The sequence below is a fragment of the Vombatus ursinus genome, unplaced genomic scaffold (genome assembly GCF_900497805.2).
Source record: "Vombatus ursinus unplaced genomic scaffold, bare-nosed wombat genome assembly UNPS02014818.1, whole genome shotgun sequence".
NCBI classification, from domain to species: domain Eukaryota; kingdom Metazoa; phylum Chordata; class Mammalia; order Diprotodontia; family Vombatidae; genus Vombatus; species Vombatus ursinus.
Window position 1 is genome coordinate 35,352,166 of NW_020954596.1, and position 18,096 is coordinate 35,370,261.

Below are 18,096 nucleotides of genomic sequence, written 5' to 3' on the forward strand. Positions count from 1 at the left end.
TTAAGACAATATTTATTAAACACCTATTGTTTATAAAGCACTATGTTAAGCTATGCAGCATACTAAGATAAATAAGAGGATTCTTCCTTCAAGGAGTTTTGTAGTTGAGTAGTAACTATGAAAGTAGAAAAAAGCACATAAATAAGCCTTTTTGAGTCATGATAGAAGAGGATTACAATTAACAATTTAAACAAAAAGCTAGTGGTTTATCTGTACCAATGTTTGTTAAGTGTTTCTAGTGTAACTTAAATGTTATTCTTGATTCATCATTCTCTTTCACTCCACATATCCGATCAGTTGCCAAATCTTGTCAATTCTACCTTTGCTACATCTCATAATAGCCACCCCTTCTCTCCTCTGATGCTACCACTACCCCACTGCAGACCTCATTTCACACCTAGACTTCTGGTTGGTATCCCTGCCTCAAGTCTTTTCCCCCACTCTAATCCACCCCAAACTCAGTTGTCAAATTGATCTTCCTAAAGTAATATTCTGACCATATCACTCTCCTATTCAGTACATTGCATTGTCTCCATGTTCCCTCTAGAATAAAATATAAAAGCTTCTGTTCAGTTTTTGAAGTCCTTCATAACCATATCTCCTTTTGACATTTCCTGACTTCTTACACTGGTCCAATACTCTCTGAGCCAGTGATACTTCCTCCTACAGGCCGCTCAATCTCCCAACTTAGTGCATTTTCATGGCCTGTCCTCTTGTCCTCCCATTCCTGGAATACTCTCTCTCCTTGTCCCTGCCTCCTCCTTCTTTGGCTTCTTTCAAGCCTTGGCTAAAATCCCACTTTCTGAAAGAAACTTTTCCTAGGTCCCTTAATGCTAGCGTTTTCCATCTGAAACTATCTCTAGTTTATCCTTATATATTTTGTTTGTACATAGTTGGTTTTATGTTGTTTCTTCCATTAGACTGTGAGCTCCTTTAGGTCAAAGACTCTCTCTCTCTCTCTCTCTCCCTGCCCCTGTTTTCGTATTCCTAGTGTTACCATTATGTGATTTCTACTCTTTTTAGTTTGAAATTTAATGTAGCTGATATGACAGAAGAAATCCTGTATTTACCATGTACAGGTTTTCCCTTGAGAAGTGATACCTGTCAGCATAATTCTGAATATCAAGTTATCAATAATGATGGAGGTGTATTTGCTTTTCCTTATCATGCTGTAGGCCTTATCACCCCTCTGAACTTTAATGGTTCAAGCTGTATATGAAATTAAATGTTGACTCAGAATGTTTCTTGTCCCATCCATAGGTAGGAGTAACACAGTCCATCACTCAGACTGAGATAAAGTTGGATACTTTTCTTATTTTTTACATTTATATTACAAAAGTGTGTAGTTTTAGATATCTCTATCAATATATATGCATATATATGTAATTCTGTCATATATGCCTTTTAACATTACTTTTTGTCAACATTTTGACAAATTTAATAATTTTATTATATTCTGTTTCTGATAAGGAAACTAAGCATGTGAGATAAACTGTCATATGATATTTAAGATTTTAAATAAATATATTGACTGCTATGTGAGGAGCTATCCTTCTAAATCTTGAGTGGCTCATGACAAAAATATGTGGCCATACATGTTCAAACTTTTGGCCACAAAGGCTAATGAAACCATATGTAGTGGCATGAAGAGCTCTATTAGTGGAAGGAATACCAACATCATTGAAAGCACAGATCTTTTTGAAGTATTGAAGATACTTCAAAGTATATAAGTGTATACTTCAAGTATAGAAGATAAATATTCAATATAATCAAATAATTGTGTTTTATCAAATTAATTTAATTTTTTCCTTTGTTTAATGTTTGAGTGTTCACTGTGTGAGTTTTAGTTAGTCATATTATTTCATTATTGTTTATAAGCAATATACCTGGCATAAAAAATTTCATCAGATGTTTTTCAATTGAAGCTAAGTTTTAAAACTTGTTCAGATAAATCCTCTTGGTGCCCTTCATTCAATAAGCAAACTAGGTAGTTTTTACATTATTACATTATATATTATACATTATATTACTGTATATATAATTATTATATGTATTATACATTAGCATTTTCAGGTTTCTAGTAAATGCTTGCTCAGGAACTAAGTGGCTCTGATAACCTGTAAGAGTTAACAAGCTGCCTGAAGTTTGTAAACTACTTTTGCGGGCAATTGATGCCCTGAGAAAATCTGAATAAACGCAGAAGAGCCGAAATGCAGTGGGTTTTGTGTCAGTGGGAGTTATTGTGTGCCCAGGAGAAGTCTTCTCACATTGTTCCTATTGCTTTTCAGCATGTGACAGGCAGTGAGCATGAGCATTTCAGTGCCCATGAACATAGTCTGATGGAGGTCCAAATGCATCCTAGGTCTGGCGCCTCTTTTTCTTTCTTACAGGTGCATTGATAAGAGATGATCGAATTTCTAAATCAGGCAAGAAGTAGGAACCAGCAGAAGTCTCTTGTTTCTGGATTTTGTTTCCAATATTCCCCTGAGTTTGCAGGTGGGAGTACTGACACTGCCATCAATAGTGTTAATATTCAGTTTAACCCAAAGCACTAGACTTTATGAAATTTGCAACAATAACAACAACAAATAGTGCTGAGTATTGGGGGACAAGGAGAGAGCAGGGAAACATTCCTGACAAGTAATCCTTTGAAATTTTCCAAATATGTTTGGGTAATAATGCTAGAAAATAAAAGATATAGAAGTAGTTCTGTACTAATAAAGAGGTTAATTAGGTATTTTTTCATTTCTTATTTATATGATATTTATTACTTAAATAATTTTGCTTTCTATTAGTATGTCATATTTCACTGAAGAAAATATAGTTCTTTAACTGTTCAGCAAAATGGAGAAGTTTTAAATGTATTCATGCTGTATGTATAGTATTTTCTGTTCCCATACTAAATGTCTTATAATTCTGAAGTGCGCCAGTTAAAAATTAAGGAAATTATTGCTATCTGTAAACAATTAATATTCAACTAAAGGCTAATCTTCACTTAGTACATAATTAAAGAACATTTATCCAACAAAAATAGATATGTATATTACTGGCAAACATTTTTTCTACAAATTTTTATAGTTGAGCTATAATTGTACCTTTACACATAAAGAAATTGGACTTTTATTTAATACGACAATGATTAATAATCTTGCTATTCATGCCAGAATATGGCACACCCAAATGTACCTGATACATCAGTCTTGGACTACCACTTTGCCATTACCATCCTAGACCCCCCTCCCCACTGCTCCTTTGGCTTTGGGACAACAGAAGTTCTGGCAGATTAGGTTTACCACTGAGTTGCCCCTCTAGGTAACATATCTTCCTTTTCCTTCAGCTTAACAACACTCTTAGAAATACTATAATGCAATACATTTGTTAAATACCTACTGTGTGCTTTTTAAAGCACTGTGCTAGCCAGTTGGGTAGGTACAAAATTTAGGCAAGAGTCAGTTGGCATATGCTATAATAAGTGATATTGTTTAATAAGTTCATTAGAGAATTTCAAAATAAAGTGTTAGATGAAGTCTTCAGGAAAATCAAGAAAAGCTTCTTGAATATGGTAGCAGGTTGGAAAGAAATTCAGCCAGGTGAAGAAAAGGAAAGGGAATGCATTGCAGCTGTAGGGAGCAATGTGAACAAAGACCTGGAGGCATAAGAGCAAAGAGAGTGATACCCATAGCTCTCCCTCAGTGGAAGAGGGTGATATGGCATGAAGTTAAAGAAGCAGCATGGTATCAGATTTCTGGGCAAGCAGTTTGAACTTCTTTCAGTGGGTAATTAAGACTTCACTGAAGACCTATGAGCACATTAGTGACATGAAGATGATAGGCACTGTAAAGTCTACAAACCATTTTACAGACATTGTTTTATTTGGTCCTTTGAGGTATGTGTTACTATTATCCCTTTTTTACAGATGAGGAAATCAAGACCAAGACTGAGAAAAGTTGCTTGACTTCTCCATGATTTTTAAATGTTTGAAACAGAATTTGTACCTTTGTCTTTCTGATATTAGATCCAGACCACAGAATACTTGGCTACTCTGTCTCTCAATGACTTGATCTCTAAGTAAAAAGAAAAAAATTACTCTGTGGTGTGAGGAATGGATTATATACTGATGAGTGGAGTGAGGAAACAAGAAGACCCATCAGGTCTCTTGCTATTGTAAACTGTATATCATAATGAGGTCTTAGTCTATGGTGGTTGCCATGTGAATTAAGAGGAAGTGAAGGGTGGAGATGCCAGGAAGATGGAACCAGTAGAACTTGGTAAGGGAAGGACAACTGAAAGGTCACAAACATGAGAATCTCCTAAATGATACGTCTGTGGACAGAGATAGTCAAATGGAAAGGGAAATGAGATTTAGAAGGGAAAGATGATGAGGTCATTTTGGGAGGTGCTGAGTCTGAGGTAGTAGTGAGGTAGAGATATCAGGCTAAGAGGTAGGAGATAAGAAATTTGAAGCTCAAATAAAGATTTAGGAATCATTTACATAGATGTTGTAGTTCACATCATAGAAGTGAACATGAATGCCAAAGGAAATATAAGCGGGTGAGAAGACTGAGGACAGATCTTTTGGTAAGAAAAAGGTTGAAGAGCCAGCAAAGGACATGAAAGAGCATTGAGAGAGGTAGTACAAGAGTATGATGTGTCTGAAACCAAGTATCCAGCAGAAAGAATAATCAACAGCATTGAAAAAAGCTGTCAATTAAGATGTCACTGGTGATCTGAGAACAGTTTCTGGAGAGTGGCATAGATTCTATAAAAGTTCAGGAAGGGAATGACTAATGATTATGTAACACCACTGAGTACTGACAGATTGTTCAAGGATTTTAGCAATGATGGGAGGGAATAGAGAAAGGCACTATTAATACTAGTAAGAAATGAGAAATGTATATAAATTTTCTGAAAGATATAAATTGAATGAATGAATGAAAAAGCATTTATTAAATGCTTACCATATGCCAAGCACTGTTCTAAGCACTAGGGATGCAAATAGAAAAAGTAAGGCAGATTTTGCTCTCAAGGATCTTGGGTGGGGCCAGCAAGCTGGATGGGGTATGATTCCCTGACAACCTGGACTACTCCCTAGCCTCCAAAGCCCCGAATTACTTTTCATAATCTTTTTTTTAAACAAATTTTCTTCCAAATCTTACTCTTTAGATACTTATTATGCCCAATATTTTGATCTTTTCATTAGTAGCAATTGGATATATACTTCTTTATATGTACTTTAGCCTATGATTAAAGGAAATAACTTTTAATTTGAGGAATAACTATACTATGAAATCAGAGGTCATTTAAACAAAAGATAGTTTTATACTTACTATGAGTGACGTCTCTGGAAAAGTTATTTTCTAAAGACTCAGCAATGATTTAGATTTCTAAAATTTCACCAAGTTCATTGATTTGGGTTAATTTGCACATCTGGCACTGCCTAATAGTGTCTCTACCTCTTCTTTCAAGATCAGAAACAAAACCCATCTTCTGGTTCCTGCTTATTGCCTCTTCCATGCTTTTGCTAATTTAAAAGTTGATGTTTGTCATAGAAATTGTTCTGAAGTGCTCTGCCATATCTTATGACAGGGTAATTCTAATAGACTTTGGTTTGCAGAAACCTACCTCCTTTCGGTATATTTGCAACAGAAATTGTAGCTATTCAAGAAACAGGAACATCCAGGCTACCCAAAGACAATTTTTTAAAAACCTGTTGCAATTAAAATTAATTTGCCACAAATTGCAAGGTTTGTATAGTTCAATTTATTTGGAATTTTTCTTTCTGTTATTCAACACTTCCAATGCTTGACACTTTTCTCTTTATGAGAGAACATCTTCATGTCTCTTGCCTACTATTTGTTTCCATTTTTATCTAATCCTATTTAATTTCTTGTTTCCTATTTCTTTTTTTTTTTTTTGCTTTTATCTTTTCACTTTCCTCCCTTATGTTTGCTCTCCAAAACACTAATTTAAATTCAACATTCTTTAAGAACCTGCTATATGTCTAGGATTTTATAAGGTGTTATGTTGAGGGTCAGTAGATACCAAAGAGGCCTACATTTCCGATTTTGCAAAATGAGGAAGTGGGACTAGATGATTTCTAAGGTCCCTTCCAGCTCTAAATTTATGATCCCCAAATATAAATGCCTCATTTATTCAGCATCATTCAGAATGAATTGTTAAACATAAGTGAATTATTTAGATAACTGAAGCTTATTCTTTCAATGACATACACAGATATTTTGAAAATTTTGGCAGCCTTTCTAAAATGTATCATACATTTCATTCACATTAAATAGCATTTAGCATAATTTAACCTTGATAACTCAGAGTCATCGTTGTAAGCTTCATACAATCAGCATTTATTATGCAACTATTAGGTGCCAGATACTGTGCCAAGTGCTGGAGATACAAAGACAAAAATGAAACAGTCTTCCCCCTGAAGAAGCTTATGTTCTATTGCATGAAATAAGAGGCACATATATATCAATATATACAAAATATATACCAAGTGAATAAGGCCCTGCTAATTGGGGAGATCAGAAAAGGCCACACAGTGGCCCTAGGCCTGAGTTTTTAAGGACTCCAGGTTTTGCAAGATGTGGAGGTAAAGAGAAAGTACATCCTAGGCATGTGAGGACTCACCATGCAAAGGCATGAAAGTAGGAAATGGAATGGTACTGTCACAGTGCCAGACTGCAGGATGCACTAGAAAGAAGGCTGGGCCCTCGGGTGGCATACCTGGATTTTAGTATAAGTACACCCCTAACTACCTCAGTCAAGACGCCTGACCTGTTCTGTACCCATTTCCTCATTTGTAAAAATGAAGTCAGTGGACCAGATAATCTGTAGGGTTCCTTTCAGCACTACCATTCTGTGATTCTAATATAGTGATGGGCTTACGGACAATTGAGGATTATATGTCTCTATGCTCCTATAATAAACAATACCAAACTGCTTTTTCTATATTCTTTCTTCCATTTCCCTCCACTGTCGTTTTTCCCTTCTCATTATTCCTCGGGGTCTCCTCAGCCACTCTTAAAGAATTGCCTTACTTAATAGGTAATTCTGAGTCATTGGGCCTGAAGGCTATAGCAATTATTTTCCTCCAAGCTAAGAGGCCCTTTTTTTTTTTTTAACCTTTCTAGGTTTGTGTTGTGGATTGTTAAGGTTGTCAGAGTTCTGACTCCTGAATAAATGAGATTTGGTTGTATGTTCTTATCCTCAACAATGTCAGAGTATTGTTGAAGAGATAAAACTAATGAACCCGAAATGATTTCAGAAAAAAAAAACAGAAAACAAAAAAACATAAGGCGGACCACAATCAAATGCTAAAGTATGTTGTAGAGTATGTGAAATGCAGTAATAACATAAGAATACTAACTTAAAAAAAATACCAGAATATACATATTCAAATTACTATTTGAGTGCTACTGCAGAAAGAACGCTGAACTGGGAAGCAGGAGAGCAGAGATTTAGTCCTCTTTGCTATTAATTAGCTTCATGATCTGGGGTAAGTAACTTAATTTTTCCGGGCTTTCATTTCCTCATCTATAAAATGGAGTTTAACTAGTAGATTCTAGGAACACCTTCCAATTCTAAAATTATCTTATTCAGAGAATTATAGATTAGGTTTAAGCAAGGATCTCTTATTTGTGCTTATTTAAGAAAATTACAGGTAATGGAAAATCCTTTGATTGTGTATACACTTAATTATGGCTAAATAGTACTCCTACCCTATTAAAAATCAACATGGGGGCAGCTAGATGGCACAATGGATAGAGCTCTGGCCTTGAAGTCAAGAGGACCTGAGTTCAAATACGATCTGAGACTTGACACTTACTAGCTGTGTGACCCTGGGCAAGTTACTTAACCCCAATTGCCTCACCAAAAAGTAAAAAAAAAAAAATCAGTACAAGAAGACAGATGAATAGGAATCTAACCTGGATTTAATAGGAGGCCAAATGCCCAGTATTATGTAGGAGTGTCCAAAAGTCATGTAGAGAAGGCTAGTATACTAAATTGAAGTTTCTGGAGTAATGCATGTCCTATAATGCTATATCTAAAGATAAAAGGATGAATCCTTGGTTCTTAGGCCAGGAAGCATTTCATGTGCAAAAATATAGCATATAGCTGGAAACTATAGATTGTGTGTAAATAGCCACCTGTCCCATTAGCAATTGTGATTAGAATGTTAGATGCCTAAGCTCCTTTTTTTTTTGCATTGTTTTCTATTTTTTCATTCTTTTGGGTTTGTTTTACAGTGTCTTGATTTCTCATAAAGTCACTAGCTTCCAATTGCTCCATTCTAATTTTTAAGGAAGTATTTTCTTCAGTAAGCTTTTGGACTTCCTTTTCCATTTGGCCAATTTTGCTTTTTAGGGCATTCTTCTCCTCATTGGCTTTTTGGACCTTTTTTACCATTTGGGTTAGGCCATTTTTTAAGGTGTTATTTTCTTCAGTATTTTTTTGGGTCTCCTTTAGCAAGCTGTTGACTAGTTTTTCATGATTTTCTTGCATTACTCTCAGTTTTTCCTCTACTTTTCTTACTTGCTTCCCAAAATTCTTTTTGAGCTCTTCCATGGCCTGGAACCAATTCTTATTTTTCTCAGAAGCTTTGGATGTAGGAGCTTTGACTTTGTTGTCTTCTTCTGGTTGTATGTTTTGATCTTCTTTGTCCCCAAAGTAAGATTCTATGGTCTGATTCTTTTTGCGCTGCTTGCTCATGATCCCGGCCAATTACTTGAGTTATAAACTTTTTGTTAAGGTAGGGGTCTGCTTCCAGTATGGAGAATGTACTGTCCCAAGCTTTGGGAATTTTGTGCAGCTGTTTTCAGAGATACTTCTAGGGACCTATAAATTTTCAGTTCTTCCAAGGTGCTATGAAAAAGGGCGAAGTGTTAACTCCTTTCTTGGCCTGTGCTCTGGTCTACGAGTGACCACAAGCTCTCTTTTCTGTCTTGGAACTGTGAGGAGGATTTCCTCTCCACAGCTACTACAAGTTCCACCATGCCAGCACTCCTCCTCGCCCCAGGACTGTCACCCAGAACTGTGACACAGATTCAAGCACGGGCAAAGCAAGAGAATCCTGCACCAGCAGAGAGATCCCTGCAATCCCCCTCTGATTAGCCACTCAATTCCCCCACAGTCTGTCAGCTAGAAGCTCAGGAAGCATCTACCACCCTGGGCCAAGCTCAGGGACTGGGTCTGGGACCGCTCTTCTGTTTCTCATCGTAGACACAGACTTTTCCCATTGACCTTCTAAGTTGTCTTTGGCGTTCAAGGGTTGAAAAGTCTGGAAACTGCCACAGCTGCTTGCGATTCAGTCCTCTGAGGGCTGCTCCAGATTTGCTGAGGCCTGCCTTGCCTGCAGGACCACGCCGAACTGTACTCCTCTCCTAGCCCAGCATGATATACCTTTTGATCAACCACCCAAGCTGTCTTGGGCTGTAAATTTGTTTCACTCTGTCTTTTTGTGGGTTCTGCTGCTTTAGAATTTGTTTAGAGCCATTTTTTATAGTTATTTGGAGGGATTTGGGGGAGAGCTCAAGCAAGTCACTGCTTTTGCTCTGCCATCTTGGCTCCGCCCCCTCTTTTTTTCCTTTTTGGGTGAGGTAATCAGAGTTAAGTGACTTGCCCAGGGTCACAGAGCTAATAAGGGTCACGTGTCTGAGGTTGTATTTGAGCTCAGGTCCTCCTGACTCCAAGGCCGGAGCTCTGTCTACTGTGCCACTTAGCTGTCCCTCTGTTAGCTTCTTTACTGCTGTCTTCCAACATACCAAGCCTTCTTTATCCTTCAGATATGTTGTTGACCCTGCCAGTCCCTTCAAGCTTTCGTCCCTATACCTATTTTGCCTTTTGTAGTCAAACTTCTCAAAAAGACTGCTGACGTGTATTGCTTCCATTTCTTCAGATATTATTTCCCAACTCCTTGCATTCTTCTAAAATCTACTTCACTACTATACCCAGATTGCTTTCTATAAGATCACTAATATCTAATCCAATGGCCATTTTTTAGATCAGTTTTCATTAATCACTCCTTTTTCTTTGGCTTCAATGACTTTACTCCTTTTTAGTTTTCCTTCCACACATTTGACTAATCCTCCGTTTCCTTTGCTGGATTGTCATCTATCTCCCACCCATTAAATATGAGTGCCCTCCAAGGGTCCATTTTGGGTCCTTTTCTCTTTCTCTGTACTAAATTCATTAGATGTTGAGAGTGATATATATATCATAGCCCCCGGCTTCTCCCCCGCCCTGCCCCAGTTAGATGTAAAAGCAGAGACTCCCCAGTATAGTGCTCTGCACATAGTATATACTTAAGAAATTTATTGGATTGAATATTTCCCTTTGAAGTAGTTACCTTATAACACATCTGTACACATCTGTTTCGAAGATACTGTAGTTGCTCAAAATGCTTTTGGAACTATGCCATTGGAAGGTCCTTCAGAGCCAGTTCTCAAATCATATAAGAATAACAACCTAATTATTCTATAAGCCAACCTTGATTTTTACCAAAAACAATACTATTCTACATGATTGCTCTTCTACTTTTCCCAACTTGGTGCTAAAAAACTTTTGACTCTTAGAACTAACATTAGCTGCCCGTTCTCCTAACTGCTTATATTCTAACGCAGAAGAGTTATTAACCTGTAATCCATGAACTTTAAAAAAACTATTCCATTATAATTGATTTCCTTCATAATCATATGTATTTTATTTTATACATTTAAAACATTAGTCTAAGAAAATCTAGGCTTCAGACTGCCTAAGTGTTAAAGACACAAAAAGCTTAAGAACTCTTGTTCTAAAGAATGTGCCGCTCTGGCCCTTAATGCAAAGGGAAATATGGAAAGAGAGAAGTTGCTGTGGGCTGAAATAAATAAAATTACTTAAAATAATTAAATATTTAAAATTATTTTTAATTATTTAATTACTTAAAATAAAATTACTTATTTATATAAGTCCTGAAGGATGGATAGATTCTGAATAGGTGAACTAAGAGGCTAGTGACTGTCAAGAGACAGCACAAAGAAAGACACAATAGGATTGGATATAGGAAATGGAGTGTAAGAAAAATATTTTATTAATTTCATTGAGGCTTTACCATTTGGCAGAGGAGTAGAAAATATGGTTAGAGGAACAGCTAGGTGGCGCAATCGATAGAGCACCAGCCCTGGATTCAGGAGGACCTGAGTTCAAATCCCGTCTCAGATCAGACATTTGACACTTGCTAGCTGTGTGACCCTGAGCAAGTCACTTAACCCCAATTGCCTTGCCAAAAAAAAAAAATGGCTAGAGATTAATCAGTGGAGCCAGAATGAAAGCCTTGAATACCAGAATGAAAAATTTGGACTTGATACTGTAAGTACTACCTCATTATAGATTCTTAGTAGAGGAGAGGTATAAGAAGGGTACGTTGGGAGTTTTGTTGGGTAGTTGTAATAGCTTACATTTATGTAGTTCTTTATGGTTTACAAAGGACTTTCCTCTCAACTGTGTGAGGTAGGCAGTATAAATATTATTATCTTCATTATACAGTGAAGGCTCTAAGGCCTAGAGAACTTAAATTATTTGATCATGGTTTTACAGATGATAAATTTCAGAGTTAAGTCTTCTGACTTTAACCCTAGTGCTTTTTCCACTGAGAATATCTATGAATTTTTTTTAACAGCATTTCATCCACTGATACATTCTCTGGTTGCATTTGTTTACTGTGTGCCTCCTTTGTTCAGCACATTGTGCTGGGAAAATAAAGAGTAAGAAGATGAATAAAGCAAAGTCTTAGATCTCAGAAAGGTTTTAGTTTGTGTAGTTGATATGAAAGGTACACAAGTAATTGTATTCGAATGCATAAAATTTGTTGTTAGTGCTAATAATCACTCATGTGCCTTATCATGACAGCCCAATAAGACACAACAGCCCGCATTATTACTGACCCTATTTTTACAATGAAGGAATCAAAGTTTTGAGAAGTTAAATGACTTACTCCGAAGTGTCAGAGTTGGGCTCCACCTCCCAAACTGACTCTTTTCTGTTACACCAATAATATTTACTAAATAATGTATGCAAACCTAACCCTATCCCAAATCATAGCTAAAGTTTATATGGCAGTTTGAGGTTTGCCAAGTGCTTTATCACTTAATTCTTCCCACTGAATTTTTCTATGTGATAGTGGAATGGTGACTATGATACTGGTAGCCAGGTAAGTTGTCTAAAAGAAATAAGGACAGATAGAGATCTTAGAAAACTCAAAGCTTTGTATATAAAAAAAAATCCATTATATTTTCCCTCTCATTTCTAATCATTTTTTATTTGATTTTCACATTACTTTAGTACTTTAGAACAGGGACAGAAATTCTAAAAACTATACCTATAATAATTTTCTATCAAACTAGTCAGAACTGCCCATTTGTACAGAATTTAATTTGGAACAACCAGTTATTCTGAGTCACTCTGATTCAGTCACTATTTAGAGAAAGACTGTGCAAATTAGTTTGAATGAAAGAGTAGTACTAATTTTTGGTAACTTGTTTTCATTCTGCTTGTTATTGTTGATTACTAAGTATATTTGGGCTTCTTTATTTTAATAATCCAGTAGTACCAATTGAAAAGATAGATAGGGATGCATGACTGTCATATTCTTTGTTGTGGAGTGAATCAGTTAATTTTTGTGGGATTAATAGTGTATTTATTTGTAACATTTTTTTTTCAATTACTTCTGAAGATTGCTATCCATTTTCAGTTTTTTGCAACTACTGTTTCCCCAGGTTTTATCTATAAGGAAAATGTTTAGGATCAAGGAAGTGACTTAATCTGGTGATGACTTATTATCAGCCTGCAGTTTTGCCATTATTAAAGTGTTGGGTAGAATAGAATAATAAAATGTGAGAGCTGGAAAGAGCTTTAGAGATTCTCTAGTCCAACCTCTTCATTTTACAGATGATGAAATGGGAAAGATTGATGGTATGCAGTGAAAAATCTGTAAGGTCCCCCCAGTTTTAAAATTCTGTGAATAATTCAGCCAAGTGTGGAAAACATATGAACTGATACAGATTGAAGAAAACAGAATCAAGAAAACCATATATTACAATAGCTACAATATAAGTGAGAACAACAAAAAAAGATCCAAAATTGAATATTACATAATTATAATGACCAAAGTTGGCTCCTAAGAAGAGATGAGAAAACAAACTTCCGTTACTTTTTTGCGGAAATGGGAGATTATGGGTGTAACATTATATGTAATCTCAGACTTGATGTGTTGGTTGGTTTGGCTGAACTGCTTTTATTTTCTTCACTTTTTAATGTCTTTCTGAGTAGGAAAAATTGGAGGGACACTTTAAGAAATTAAAGTGATGTAAAAACAAATATAACAATAAAAATCACAAGTTTGAAAATAAAACAATTCATGAATCTTAAAGACAAAAACAAAAACAAAACAAAAACAACAACAACAACTGGTTTTGGCCACCGACCACTTCCACTCAAGTATTGGAAAGCACTACAAGTATTCCAATACAGGGCATGGATTCTGTTTCACAAATATGATTTCCAGTAATAGCATACTGAAGAAACTGGTTTTATAAGACTACTTCAATTTTTCTTTTTCCAATATTCTCCACAGGTATTACTATGTTTCTCCCGAGATACATCTGTATTAGGACACTTTGCCTACAATAGTGCTTCACCACCAAAGTCATACATAAGAGGTAAAAATGTAACATATAAAGAGAGCATTTTTTTAAGACTTAAGCTTTAATTGCTTAAAATTGCACTAAAACTTTTATTATATCTTGTACAGATTTACCAAAAATTATTTCTGTTTTTTGCAGAATTCTAGTTTTATTAGAAATTTTTACTGTGGTTAAATTTTCATAGAACAGTTAGAATTGTATGGATTCATTTTCTTACTCTCAATTAAATCTCTGCCCTTGAAATATATTTAAAAACCATAGAAGCCTTATGTCCTGTTAAACAAAATGTAAAATTTATTTTTCTTGTCTTTCCTATTTAATGCCCTCCCACCAACTTCCTTAGTATTTCTCTCTTGTCAAAAATTGTTTTGAAGAATTTAAGCGCTAAATGGAATAGGGAAACTATGGTCTAAACCTGGGGCCAGTTTCAACAGGCTGCATTTCTTACTCACAGATTCACAGAATTTGACAGGAAAAGGGGAATTCTGTGGCTATCTATACCTGAAAGGAATTCCCATTGTTACATACTCAGCTCTGTATACAACACTCTTTCAGTATTCAGCCTTCCAGCAAGGGGGGAGTATGACTTCTCATCTTTGCCTGCTGCATTTGATAGTATTAATCCCACTTCCTTAAAGCTCTCCACTCTTGGCATTATATTCTCCTTATTCTCTTTACTACCTGCTCAGTCACCTTTTATGACTCCTCTTTCCCCCTAACTACAATCATACTTCTAAGTTCAGTACCTTGTTTTTTTATTTTTCTCTTTTTTATCAGGTAGCTCAACCCCCATTGTGATTTAAATTATACCCTATATTTTAATGACTATTCAATAGATGTCTCTAATTTTGACCTCTGACTTGTGTACACAGCTGTCCACAAGATGTCTATTCTAAAATTTACATATAGTATTGCCATCATCTAATACTCATTATCTCAAAAAATGTACACATAATATCCCCCCCACAAATAGCATCTTAACTATTTTTGTAAGTCATACTTACCAGTGTTCCGAGGGTACAGTTTTGATTTTTTTATTCCTTTTTTTTCTACTCATATTGTTGATTATTCTTTTTTCTTTTTTTTTTGGCTTAGGCAGTTGGGGTTAAGTAACTTGCCCAGGGTCACACAGTAAGTGTCAAGTGTTTGGTCTGAGGCCAGATTTGAACTCAGGTCCTCCTGACTTCAGGGCCGGTGCTCTATCCACTGCGCCACCTATCTGCCCCTTGATTATTCTTCCAAAATGACTTTGGTTTGACCCTTACTTCTACTTGACCATTGTACCCCAAGAGTTTGTCCTTCTTTCCCTATATTTTCTCAGTTGGTGACTTCATTAGTTTCTGTGGTTTGAATGATCATTTCTATGAAAATGATTCCCAGATCTATATATCAAACCCTAGTCTGTCTCCTGAGCCTCAGTCCCTCATTATGAATGACCTATTGGGCATTTCAAACTGTATGTCCTGTAGGTATTTAAAACTAAACATGTCCATAATAAAAATTAATTATCTTTCTACCTATCTTCTAAACTTTCCTATTTCCGTCAAGGGGACCACCATCCTTCCAGACTCTGAAGTGCACAACATTGATCTCACCCTTATTGCCTTAATCTCACTCCCTTCACATGTCTAATCAGTTGCCAAAACTTGTCGTTTTACCTTGACAGCATCTCTTATATACATTTCCTCCTCTCCATTTACACACGCATCACTTTCATCACCTCTCCTCTTCACTATTTTCTCTGATTGGTCTCCTTGCTTCAAGTCTCTCCCCACTCTAATCTTTCCTCTACAAAAGCACAGCTCTATGTCACTGCCCTACTTAAGATACTCCAGGGGTTCCTTAATACTTCTAGGTTCAAATATGGACTCCTCTGCTTGACATTTGAAACTCTTCACCCCCTGGCTCCATCCTACCCTTCTAGCCTCATTACTAGCCTATTCCTTCTTTCCAGACACTCTAGTGTATAGCTGTGCTGTCCTTCTTGCCATTGCTTATACTCAGCACCTATCTCTCTGCCTTTGTACTTACTCACTTCTGTGTCCAAAATGCTCTCCCTCCTCACATCTGCCTTTTGGAATCCCTGCTTTTCCTCAAGACTCAGCTCAAGAACCGCCCCCTGAATAAGGTTTTCTCTGGTTCCTCTCAGCTGCCAATGCCTTCCTCACCAGGCTTACCTTGTGTTTGCTTTGCCTAGACATGCAAAAAGCATAACATATGCATGTTGTTTATTCCCATTAGAATATATGCTCAAGGGCAAAAGCTGTTTGCCTCAGTATTTCCATCTCTGTGCTAGACTGGTACATAATGCCAGGTACATAGTGTGTGTTTCATAAATTCTTGTTGATAGATTGATTCAGACTCACATCCCCTCACATATGGATTACTGTATTACTGATATATTACTGATAAGGCTATTCTAGCCTGATCTCCCTCAGTACTTACCTCTCTCAGCTATATTTTTTATGCAGCATCCTGATTCTGAGTGGATGCTAGTTAGTGAAGTGGATAGAGCACTAGTCCTGGAATGACTTGAGTTCAAATCTGGCTCCAGACATTTATTAGCTTTATGACCCCAATCAAATCACTTAACCTCTCCCTGCCTCAGTTTTCTCAACTGTAAAATGGAAATAATAATAGCACCTACTTCCCAGGTTTGTTATACTGATCAAATGAGGTAATATTTGTAAAGTTCTTAGCACAGTGCCTGGCGTGTAGTAGGTGCTTAATAAATGGTTATTTCCTTCATTCCTTCTAGATTAATCTTCCTGAAACCATTTTCATCACATCCCTCCTGTCCTCAAAAATTGATAGTAGATTCCTGTAACCTGATGGCTTAAATCCAAGCTCGTTCTGGTATTCAAGGGCTTTCATAAGCCAAATTCCCTTTGCAAATCAGACTAGTGTCTGCTCATTGTTCCTCATATTATGTTCATTCTCACTTCCATGCCTCTCCCTAACCCAAAATGTCCACATTTGTGACCCTGCTCCTTCCATTAGCTCTTGCCTACCCTTGCAGTCATAGTCCCAGAGAGGCAAAGTAACTTGAAATTATATCATAAACCATTTGATACAGTTTTAATTGCTATTTGGTATGCAGCTCACTAAGGGAATGAGTCAGAATAAACTGCAGAGCACTTTGAGTCATTCCATGTTGTACTCCTTCCCACCCTCTCTGTCTCTGTCTCTATGTCTCTTACACACACACACACACACACTCACTCACTCACTCACTCACTCACTCACATACACACCAGATTTTTAACATCATTGTTTTTCTGATAATGTTATTGTGGAACACCATGACCTCAAAAAAATCTTAATTGCAAGTGACTCAGAAGGGAGCAGAGAAATGCATGGTTCATGTAAGTAGACATCAGCATATTATCAACAATGACTTATCCATAGGAAATGGCATAAAAGATGACATCCTGGAAAGGTATTACCAGAAAAGGTCTTCTAGAAGAGGGAAGGCTATCAGGTGGATAGCCTAAGGACTGTACTAGTATCCATGAAATATGAAAAACCCTAGAGAATAACCTTCGGGACATTGGAACACTCCCTTATGGAGAAATTATGGGAGGGCATGGATAAGAATGAAAGAGTTGGATGGGTCACAGCTTGCACCAACCAAGGAAGTACTTACATCAGTGACATCATGAATTCATTGAAGTATTAGTTGTATAATGTATTGTATTGTTAACTATTGTTTTTTGTGTGTTACTCATGTCTCCCTCTTGAAGTATCTTTTTTTTTTAACCTGTGTTACTGTGGGTTCCAAATTTTCTTTCTTCCTCCCTCCCCACCCACCATCATTGAAAAGGCAAGTAACTCAATACAGGTTATACATGTGTAGTCATGCAAAACACTTCCATAGTAGTCATGATGTGGAAAAACTAACTATATTTCCCTTCATCCTATCCCTCCCCCCATTTATTCTGTTCTCGCTTTTGACCCTGTTCCTCCTCAGAAGCGTTTGCTTCTGATTACTCCCTCCCTCAATACGCCCTCCCCTCTATCATCTCCCTGCTGTCTTGTCTCCTTACCCCCATATTTTCCGGTAGGATAAGACAGATTTCCATATCCCATTGAGTGTGTATGTTATTCCCTCCTTAAGCCAAATCCTATGACAATAAGATTCACTCATTCCCTCTCACCTTCCCCTGTTTCCCCTCCACTGTAAAAACCTTTTCTCATCTGTTTTATGTGAGATAATTTACCCCATTCTACCTCTCCCTTTCTCCTTCTCCCAGTATAATCCTCTCTCATCCCTTAATTTTATTCTTCAGATATCACCTCTTCATCTTCAACTCAACCTGTGCCCTCTATCTATATATCTATCTATCTATACATACATACATACATATAATTTTTATCCTCCAACTACCCTAATACTGACAAA

At 36.6% G+C, this 18,096-nt stretch overlaps 1 protein-coding gene across 1 annotated transcript in view; it reads left to right on the forward strand.

The window, feature by feature from the left end:
- The window catches only part of TBC1D19 (TBC1 domain family member 19), a 124,786-nt gene that overhangs the window by 71,969 nt on the left and 34,721 nt on the right, over positions 1 to 18,096 (forward strand). The window contains exon 14 of the mRNA XM_027836350.1: positions 13,625 to 13,709. Within this exon, the coding sequence (XP_027692151.1) occupies positions 13,625 to 13,709 (85 nt within the window). The remainder of the gene's footprint in view (positions 1 to 13,624; positions 13,710 to 18,096) is intronic.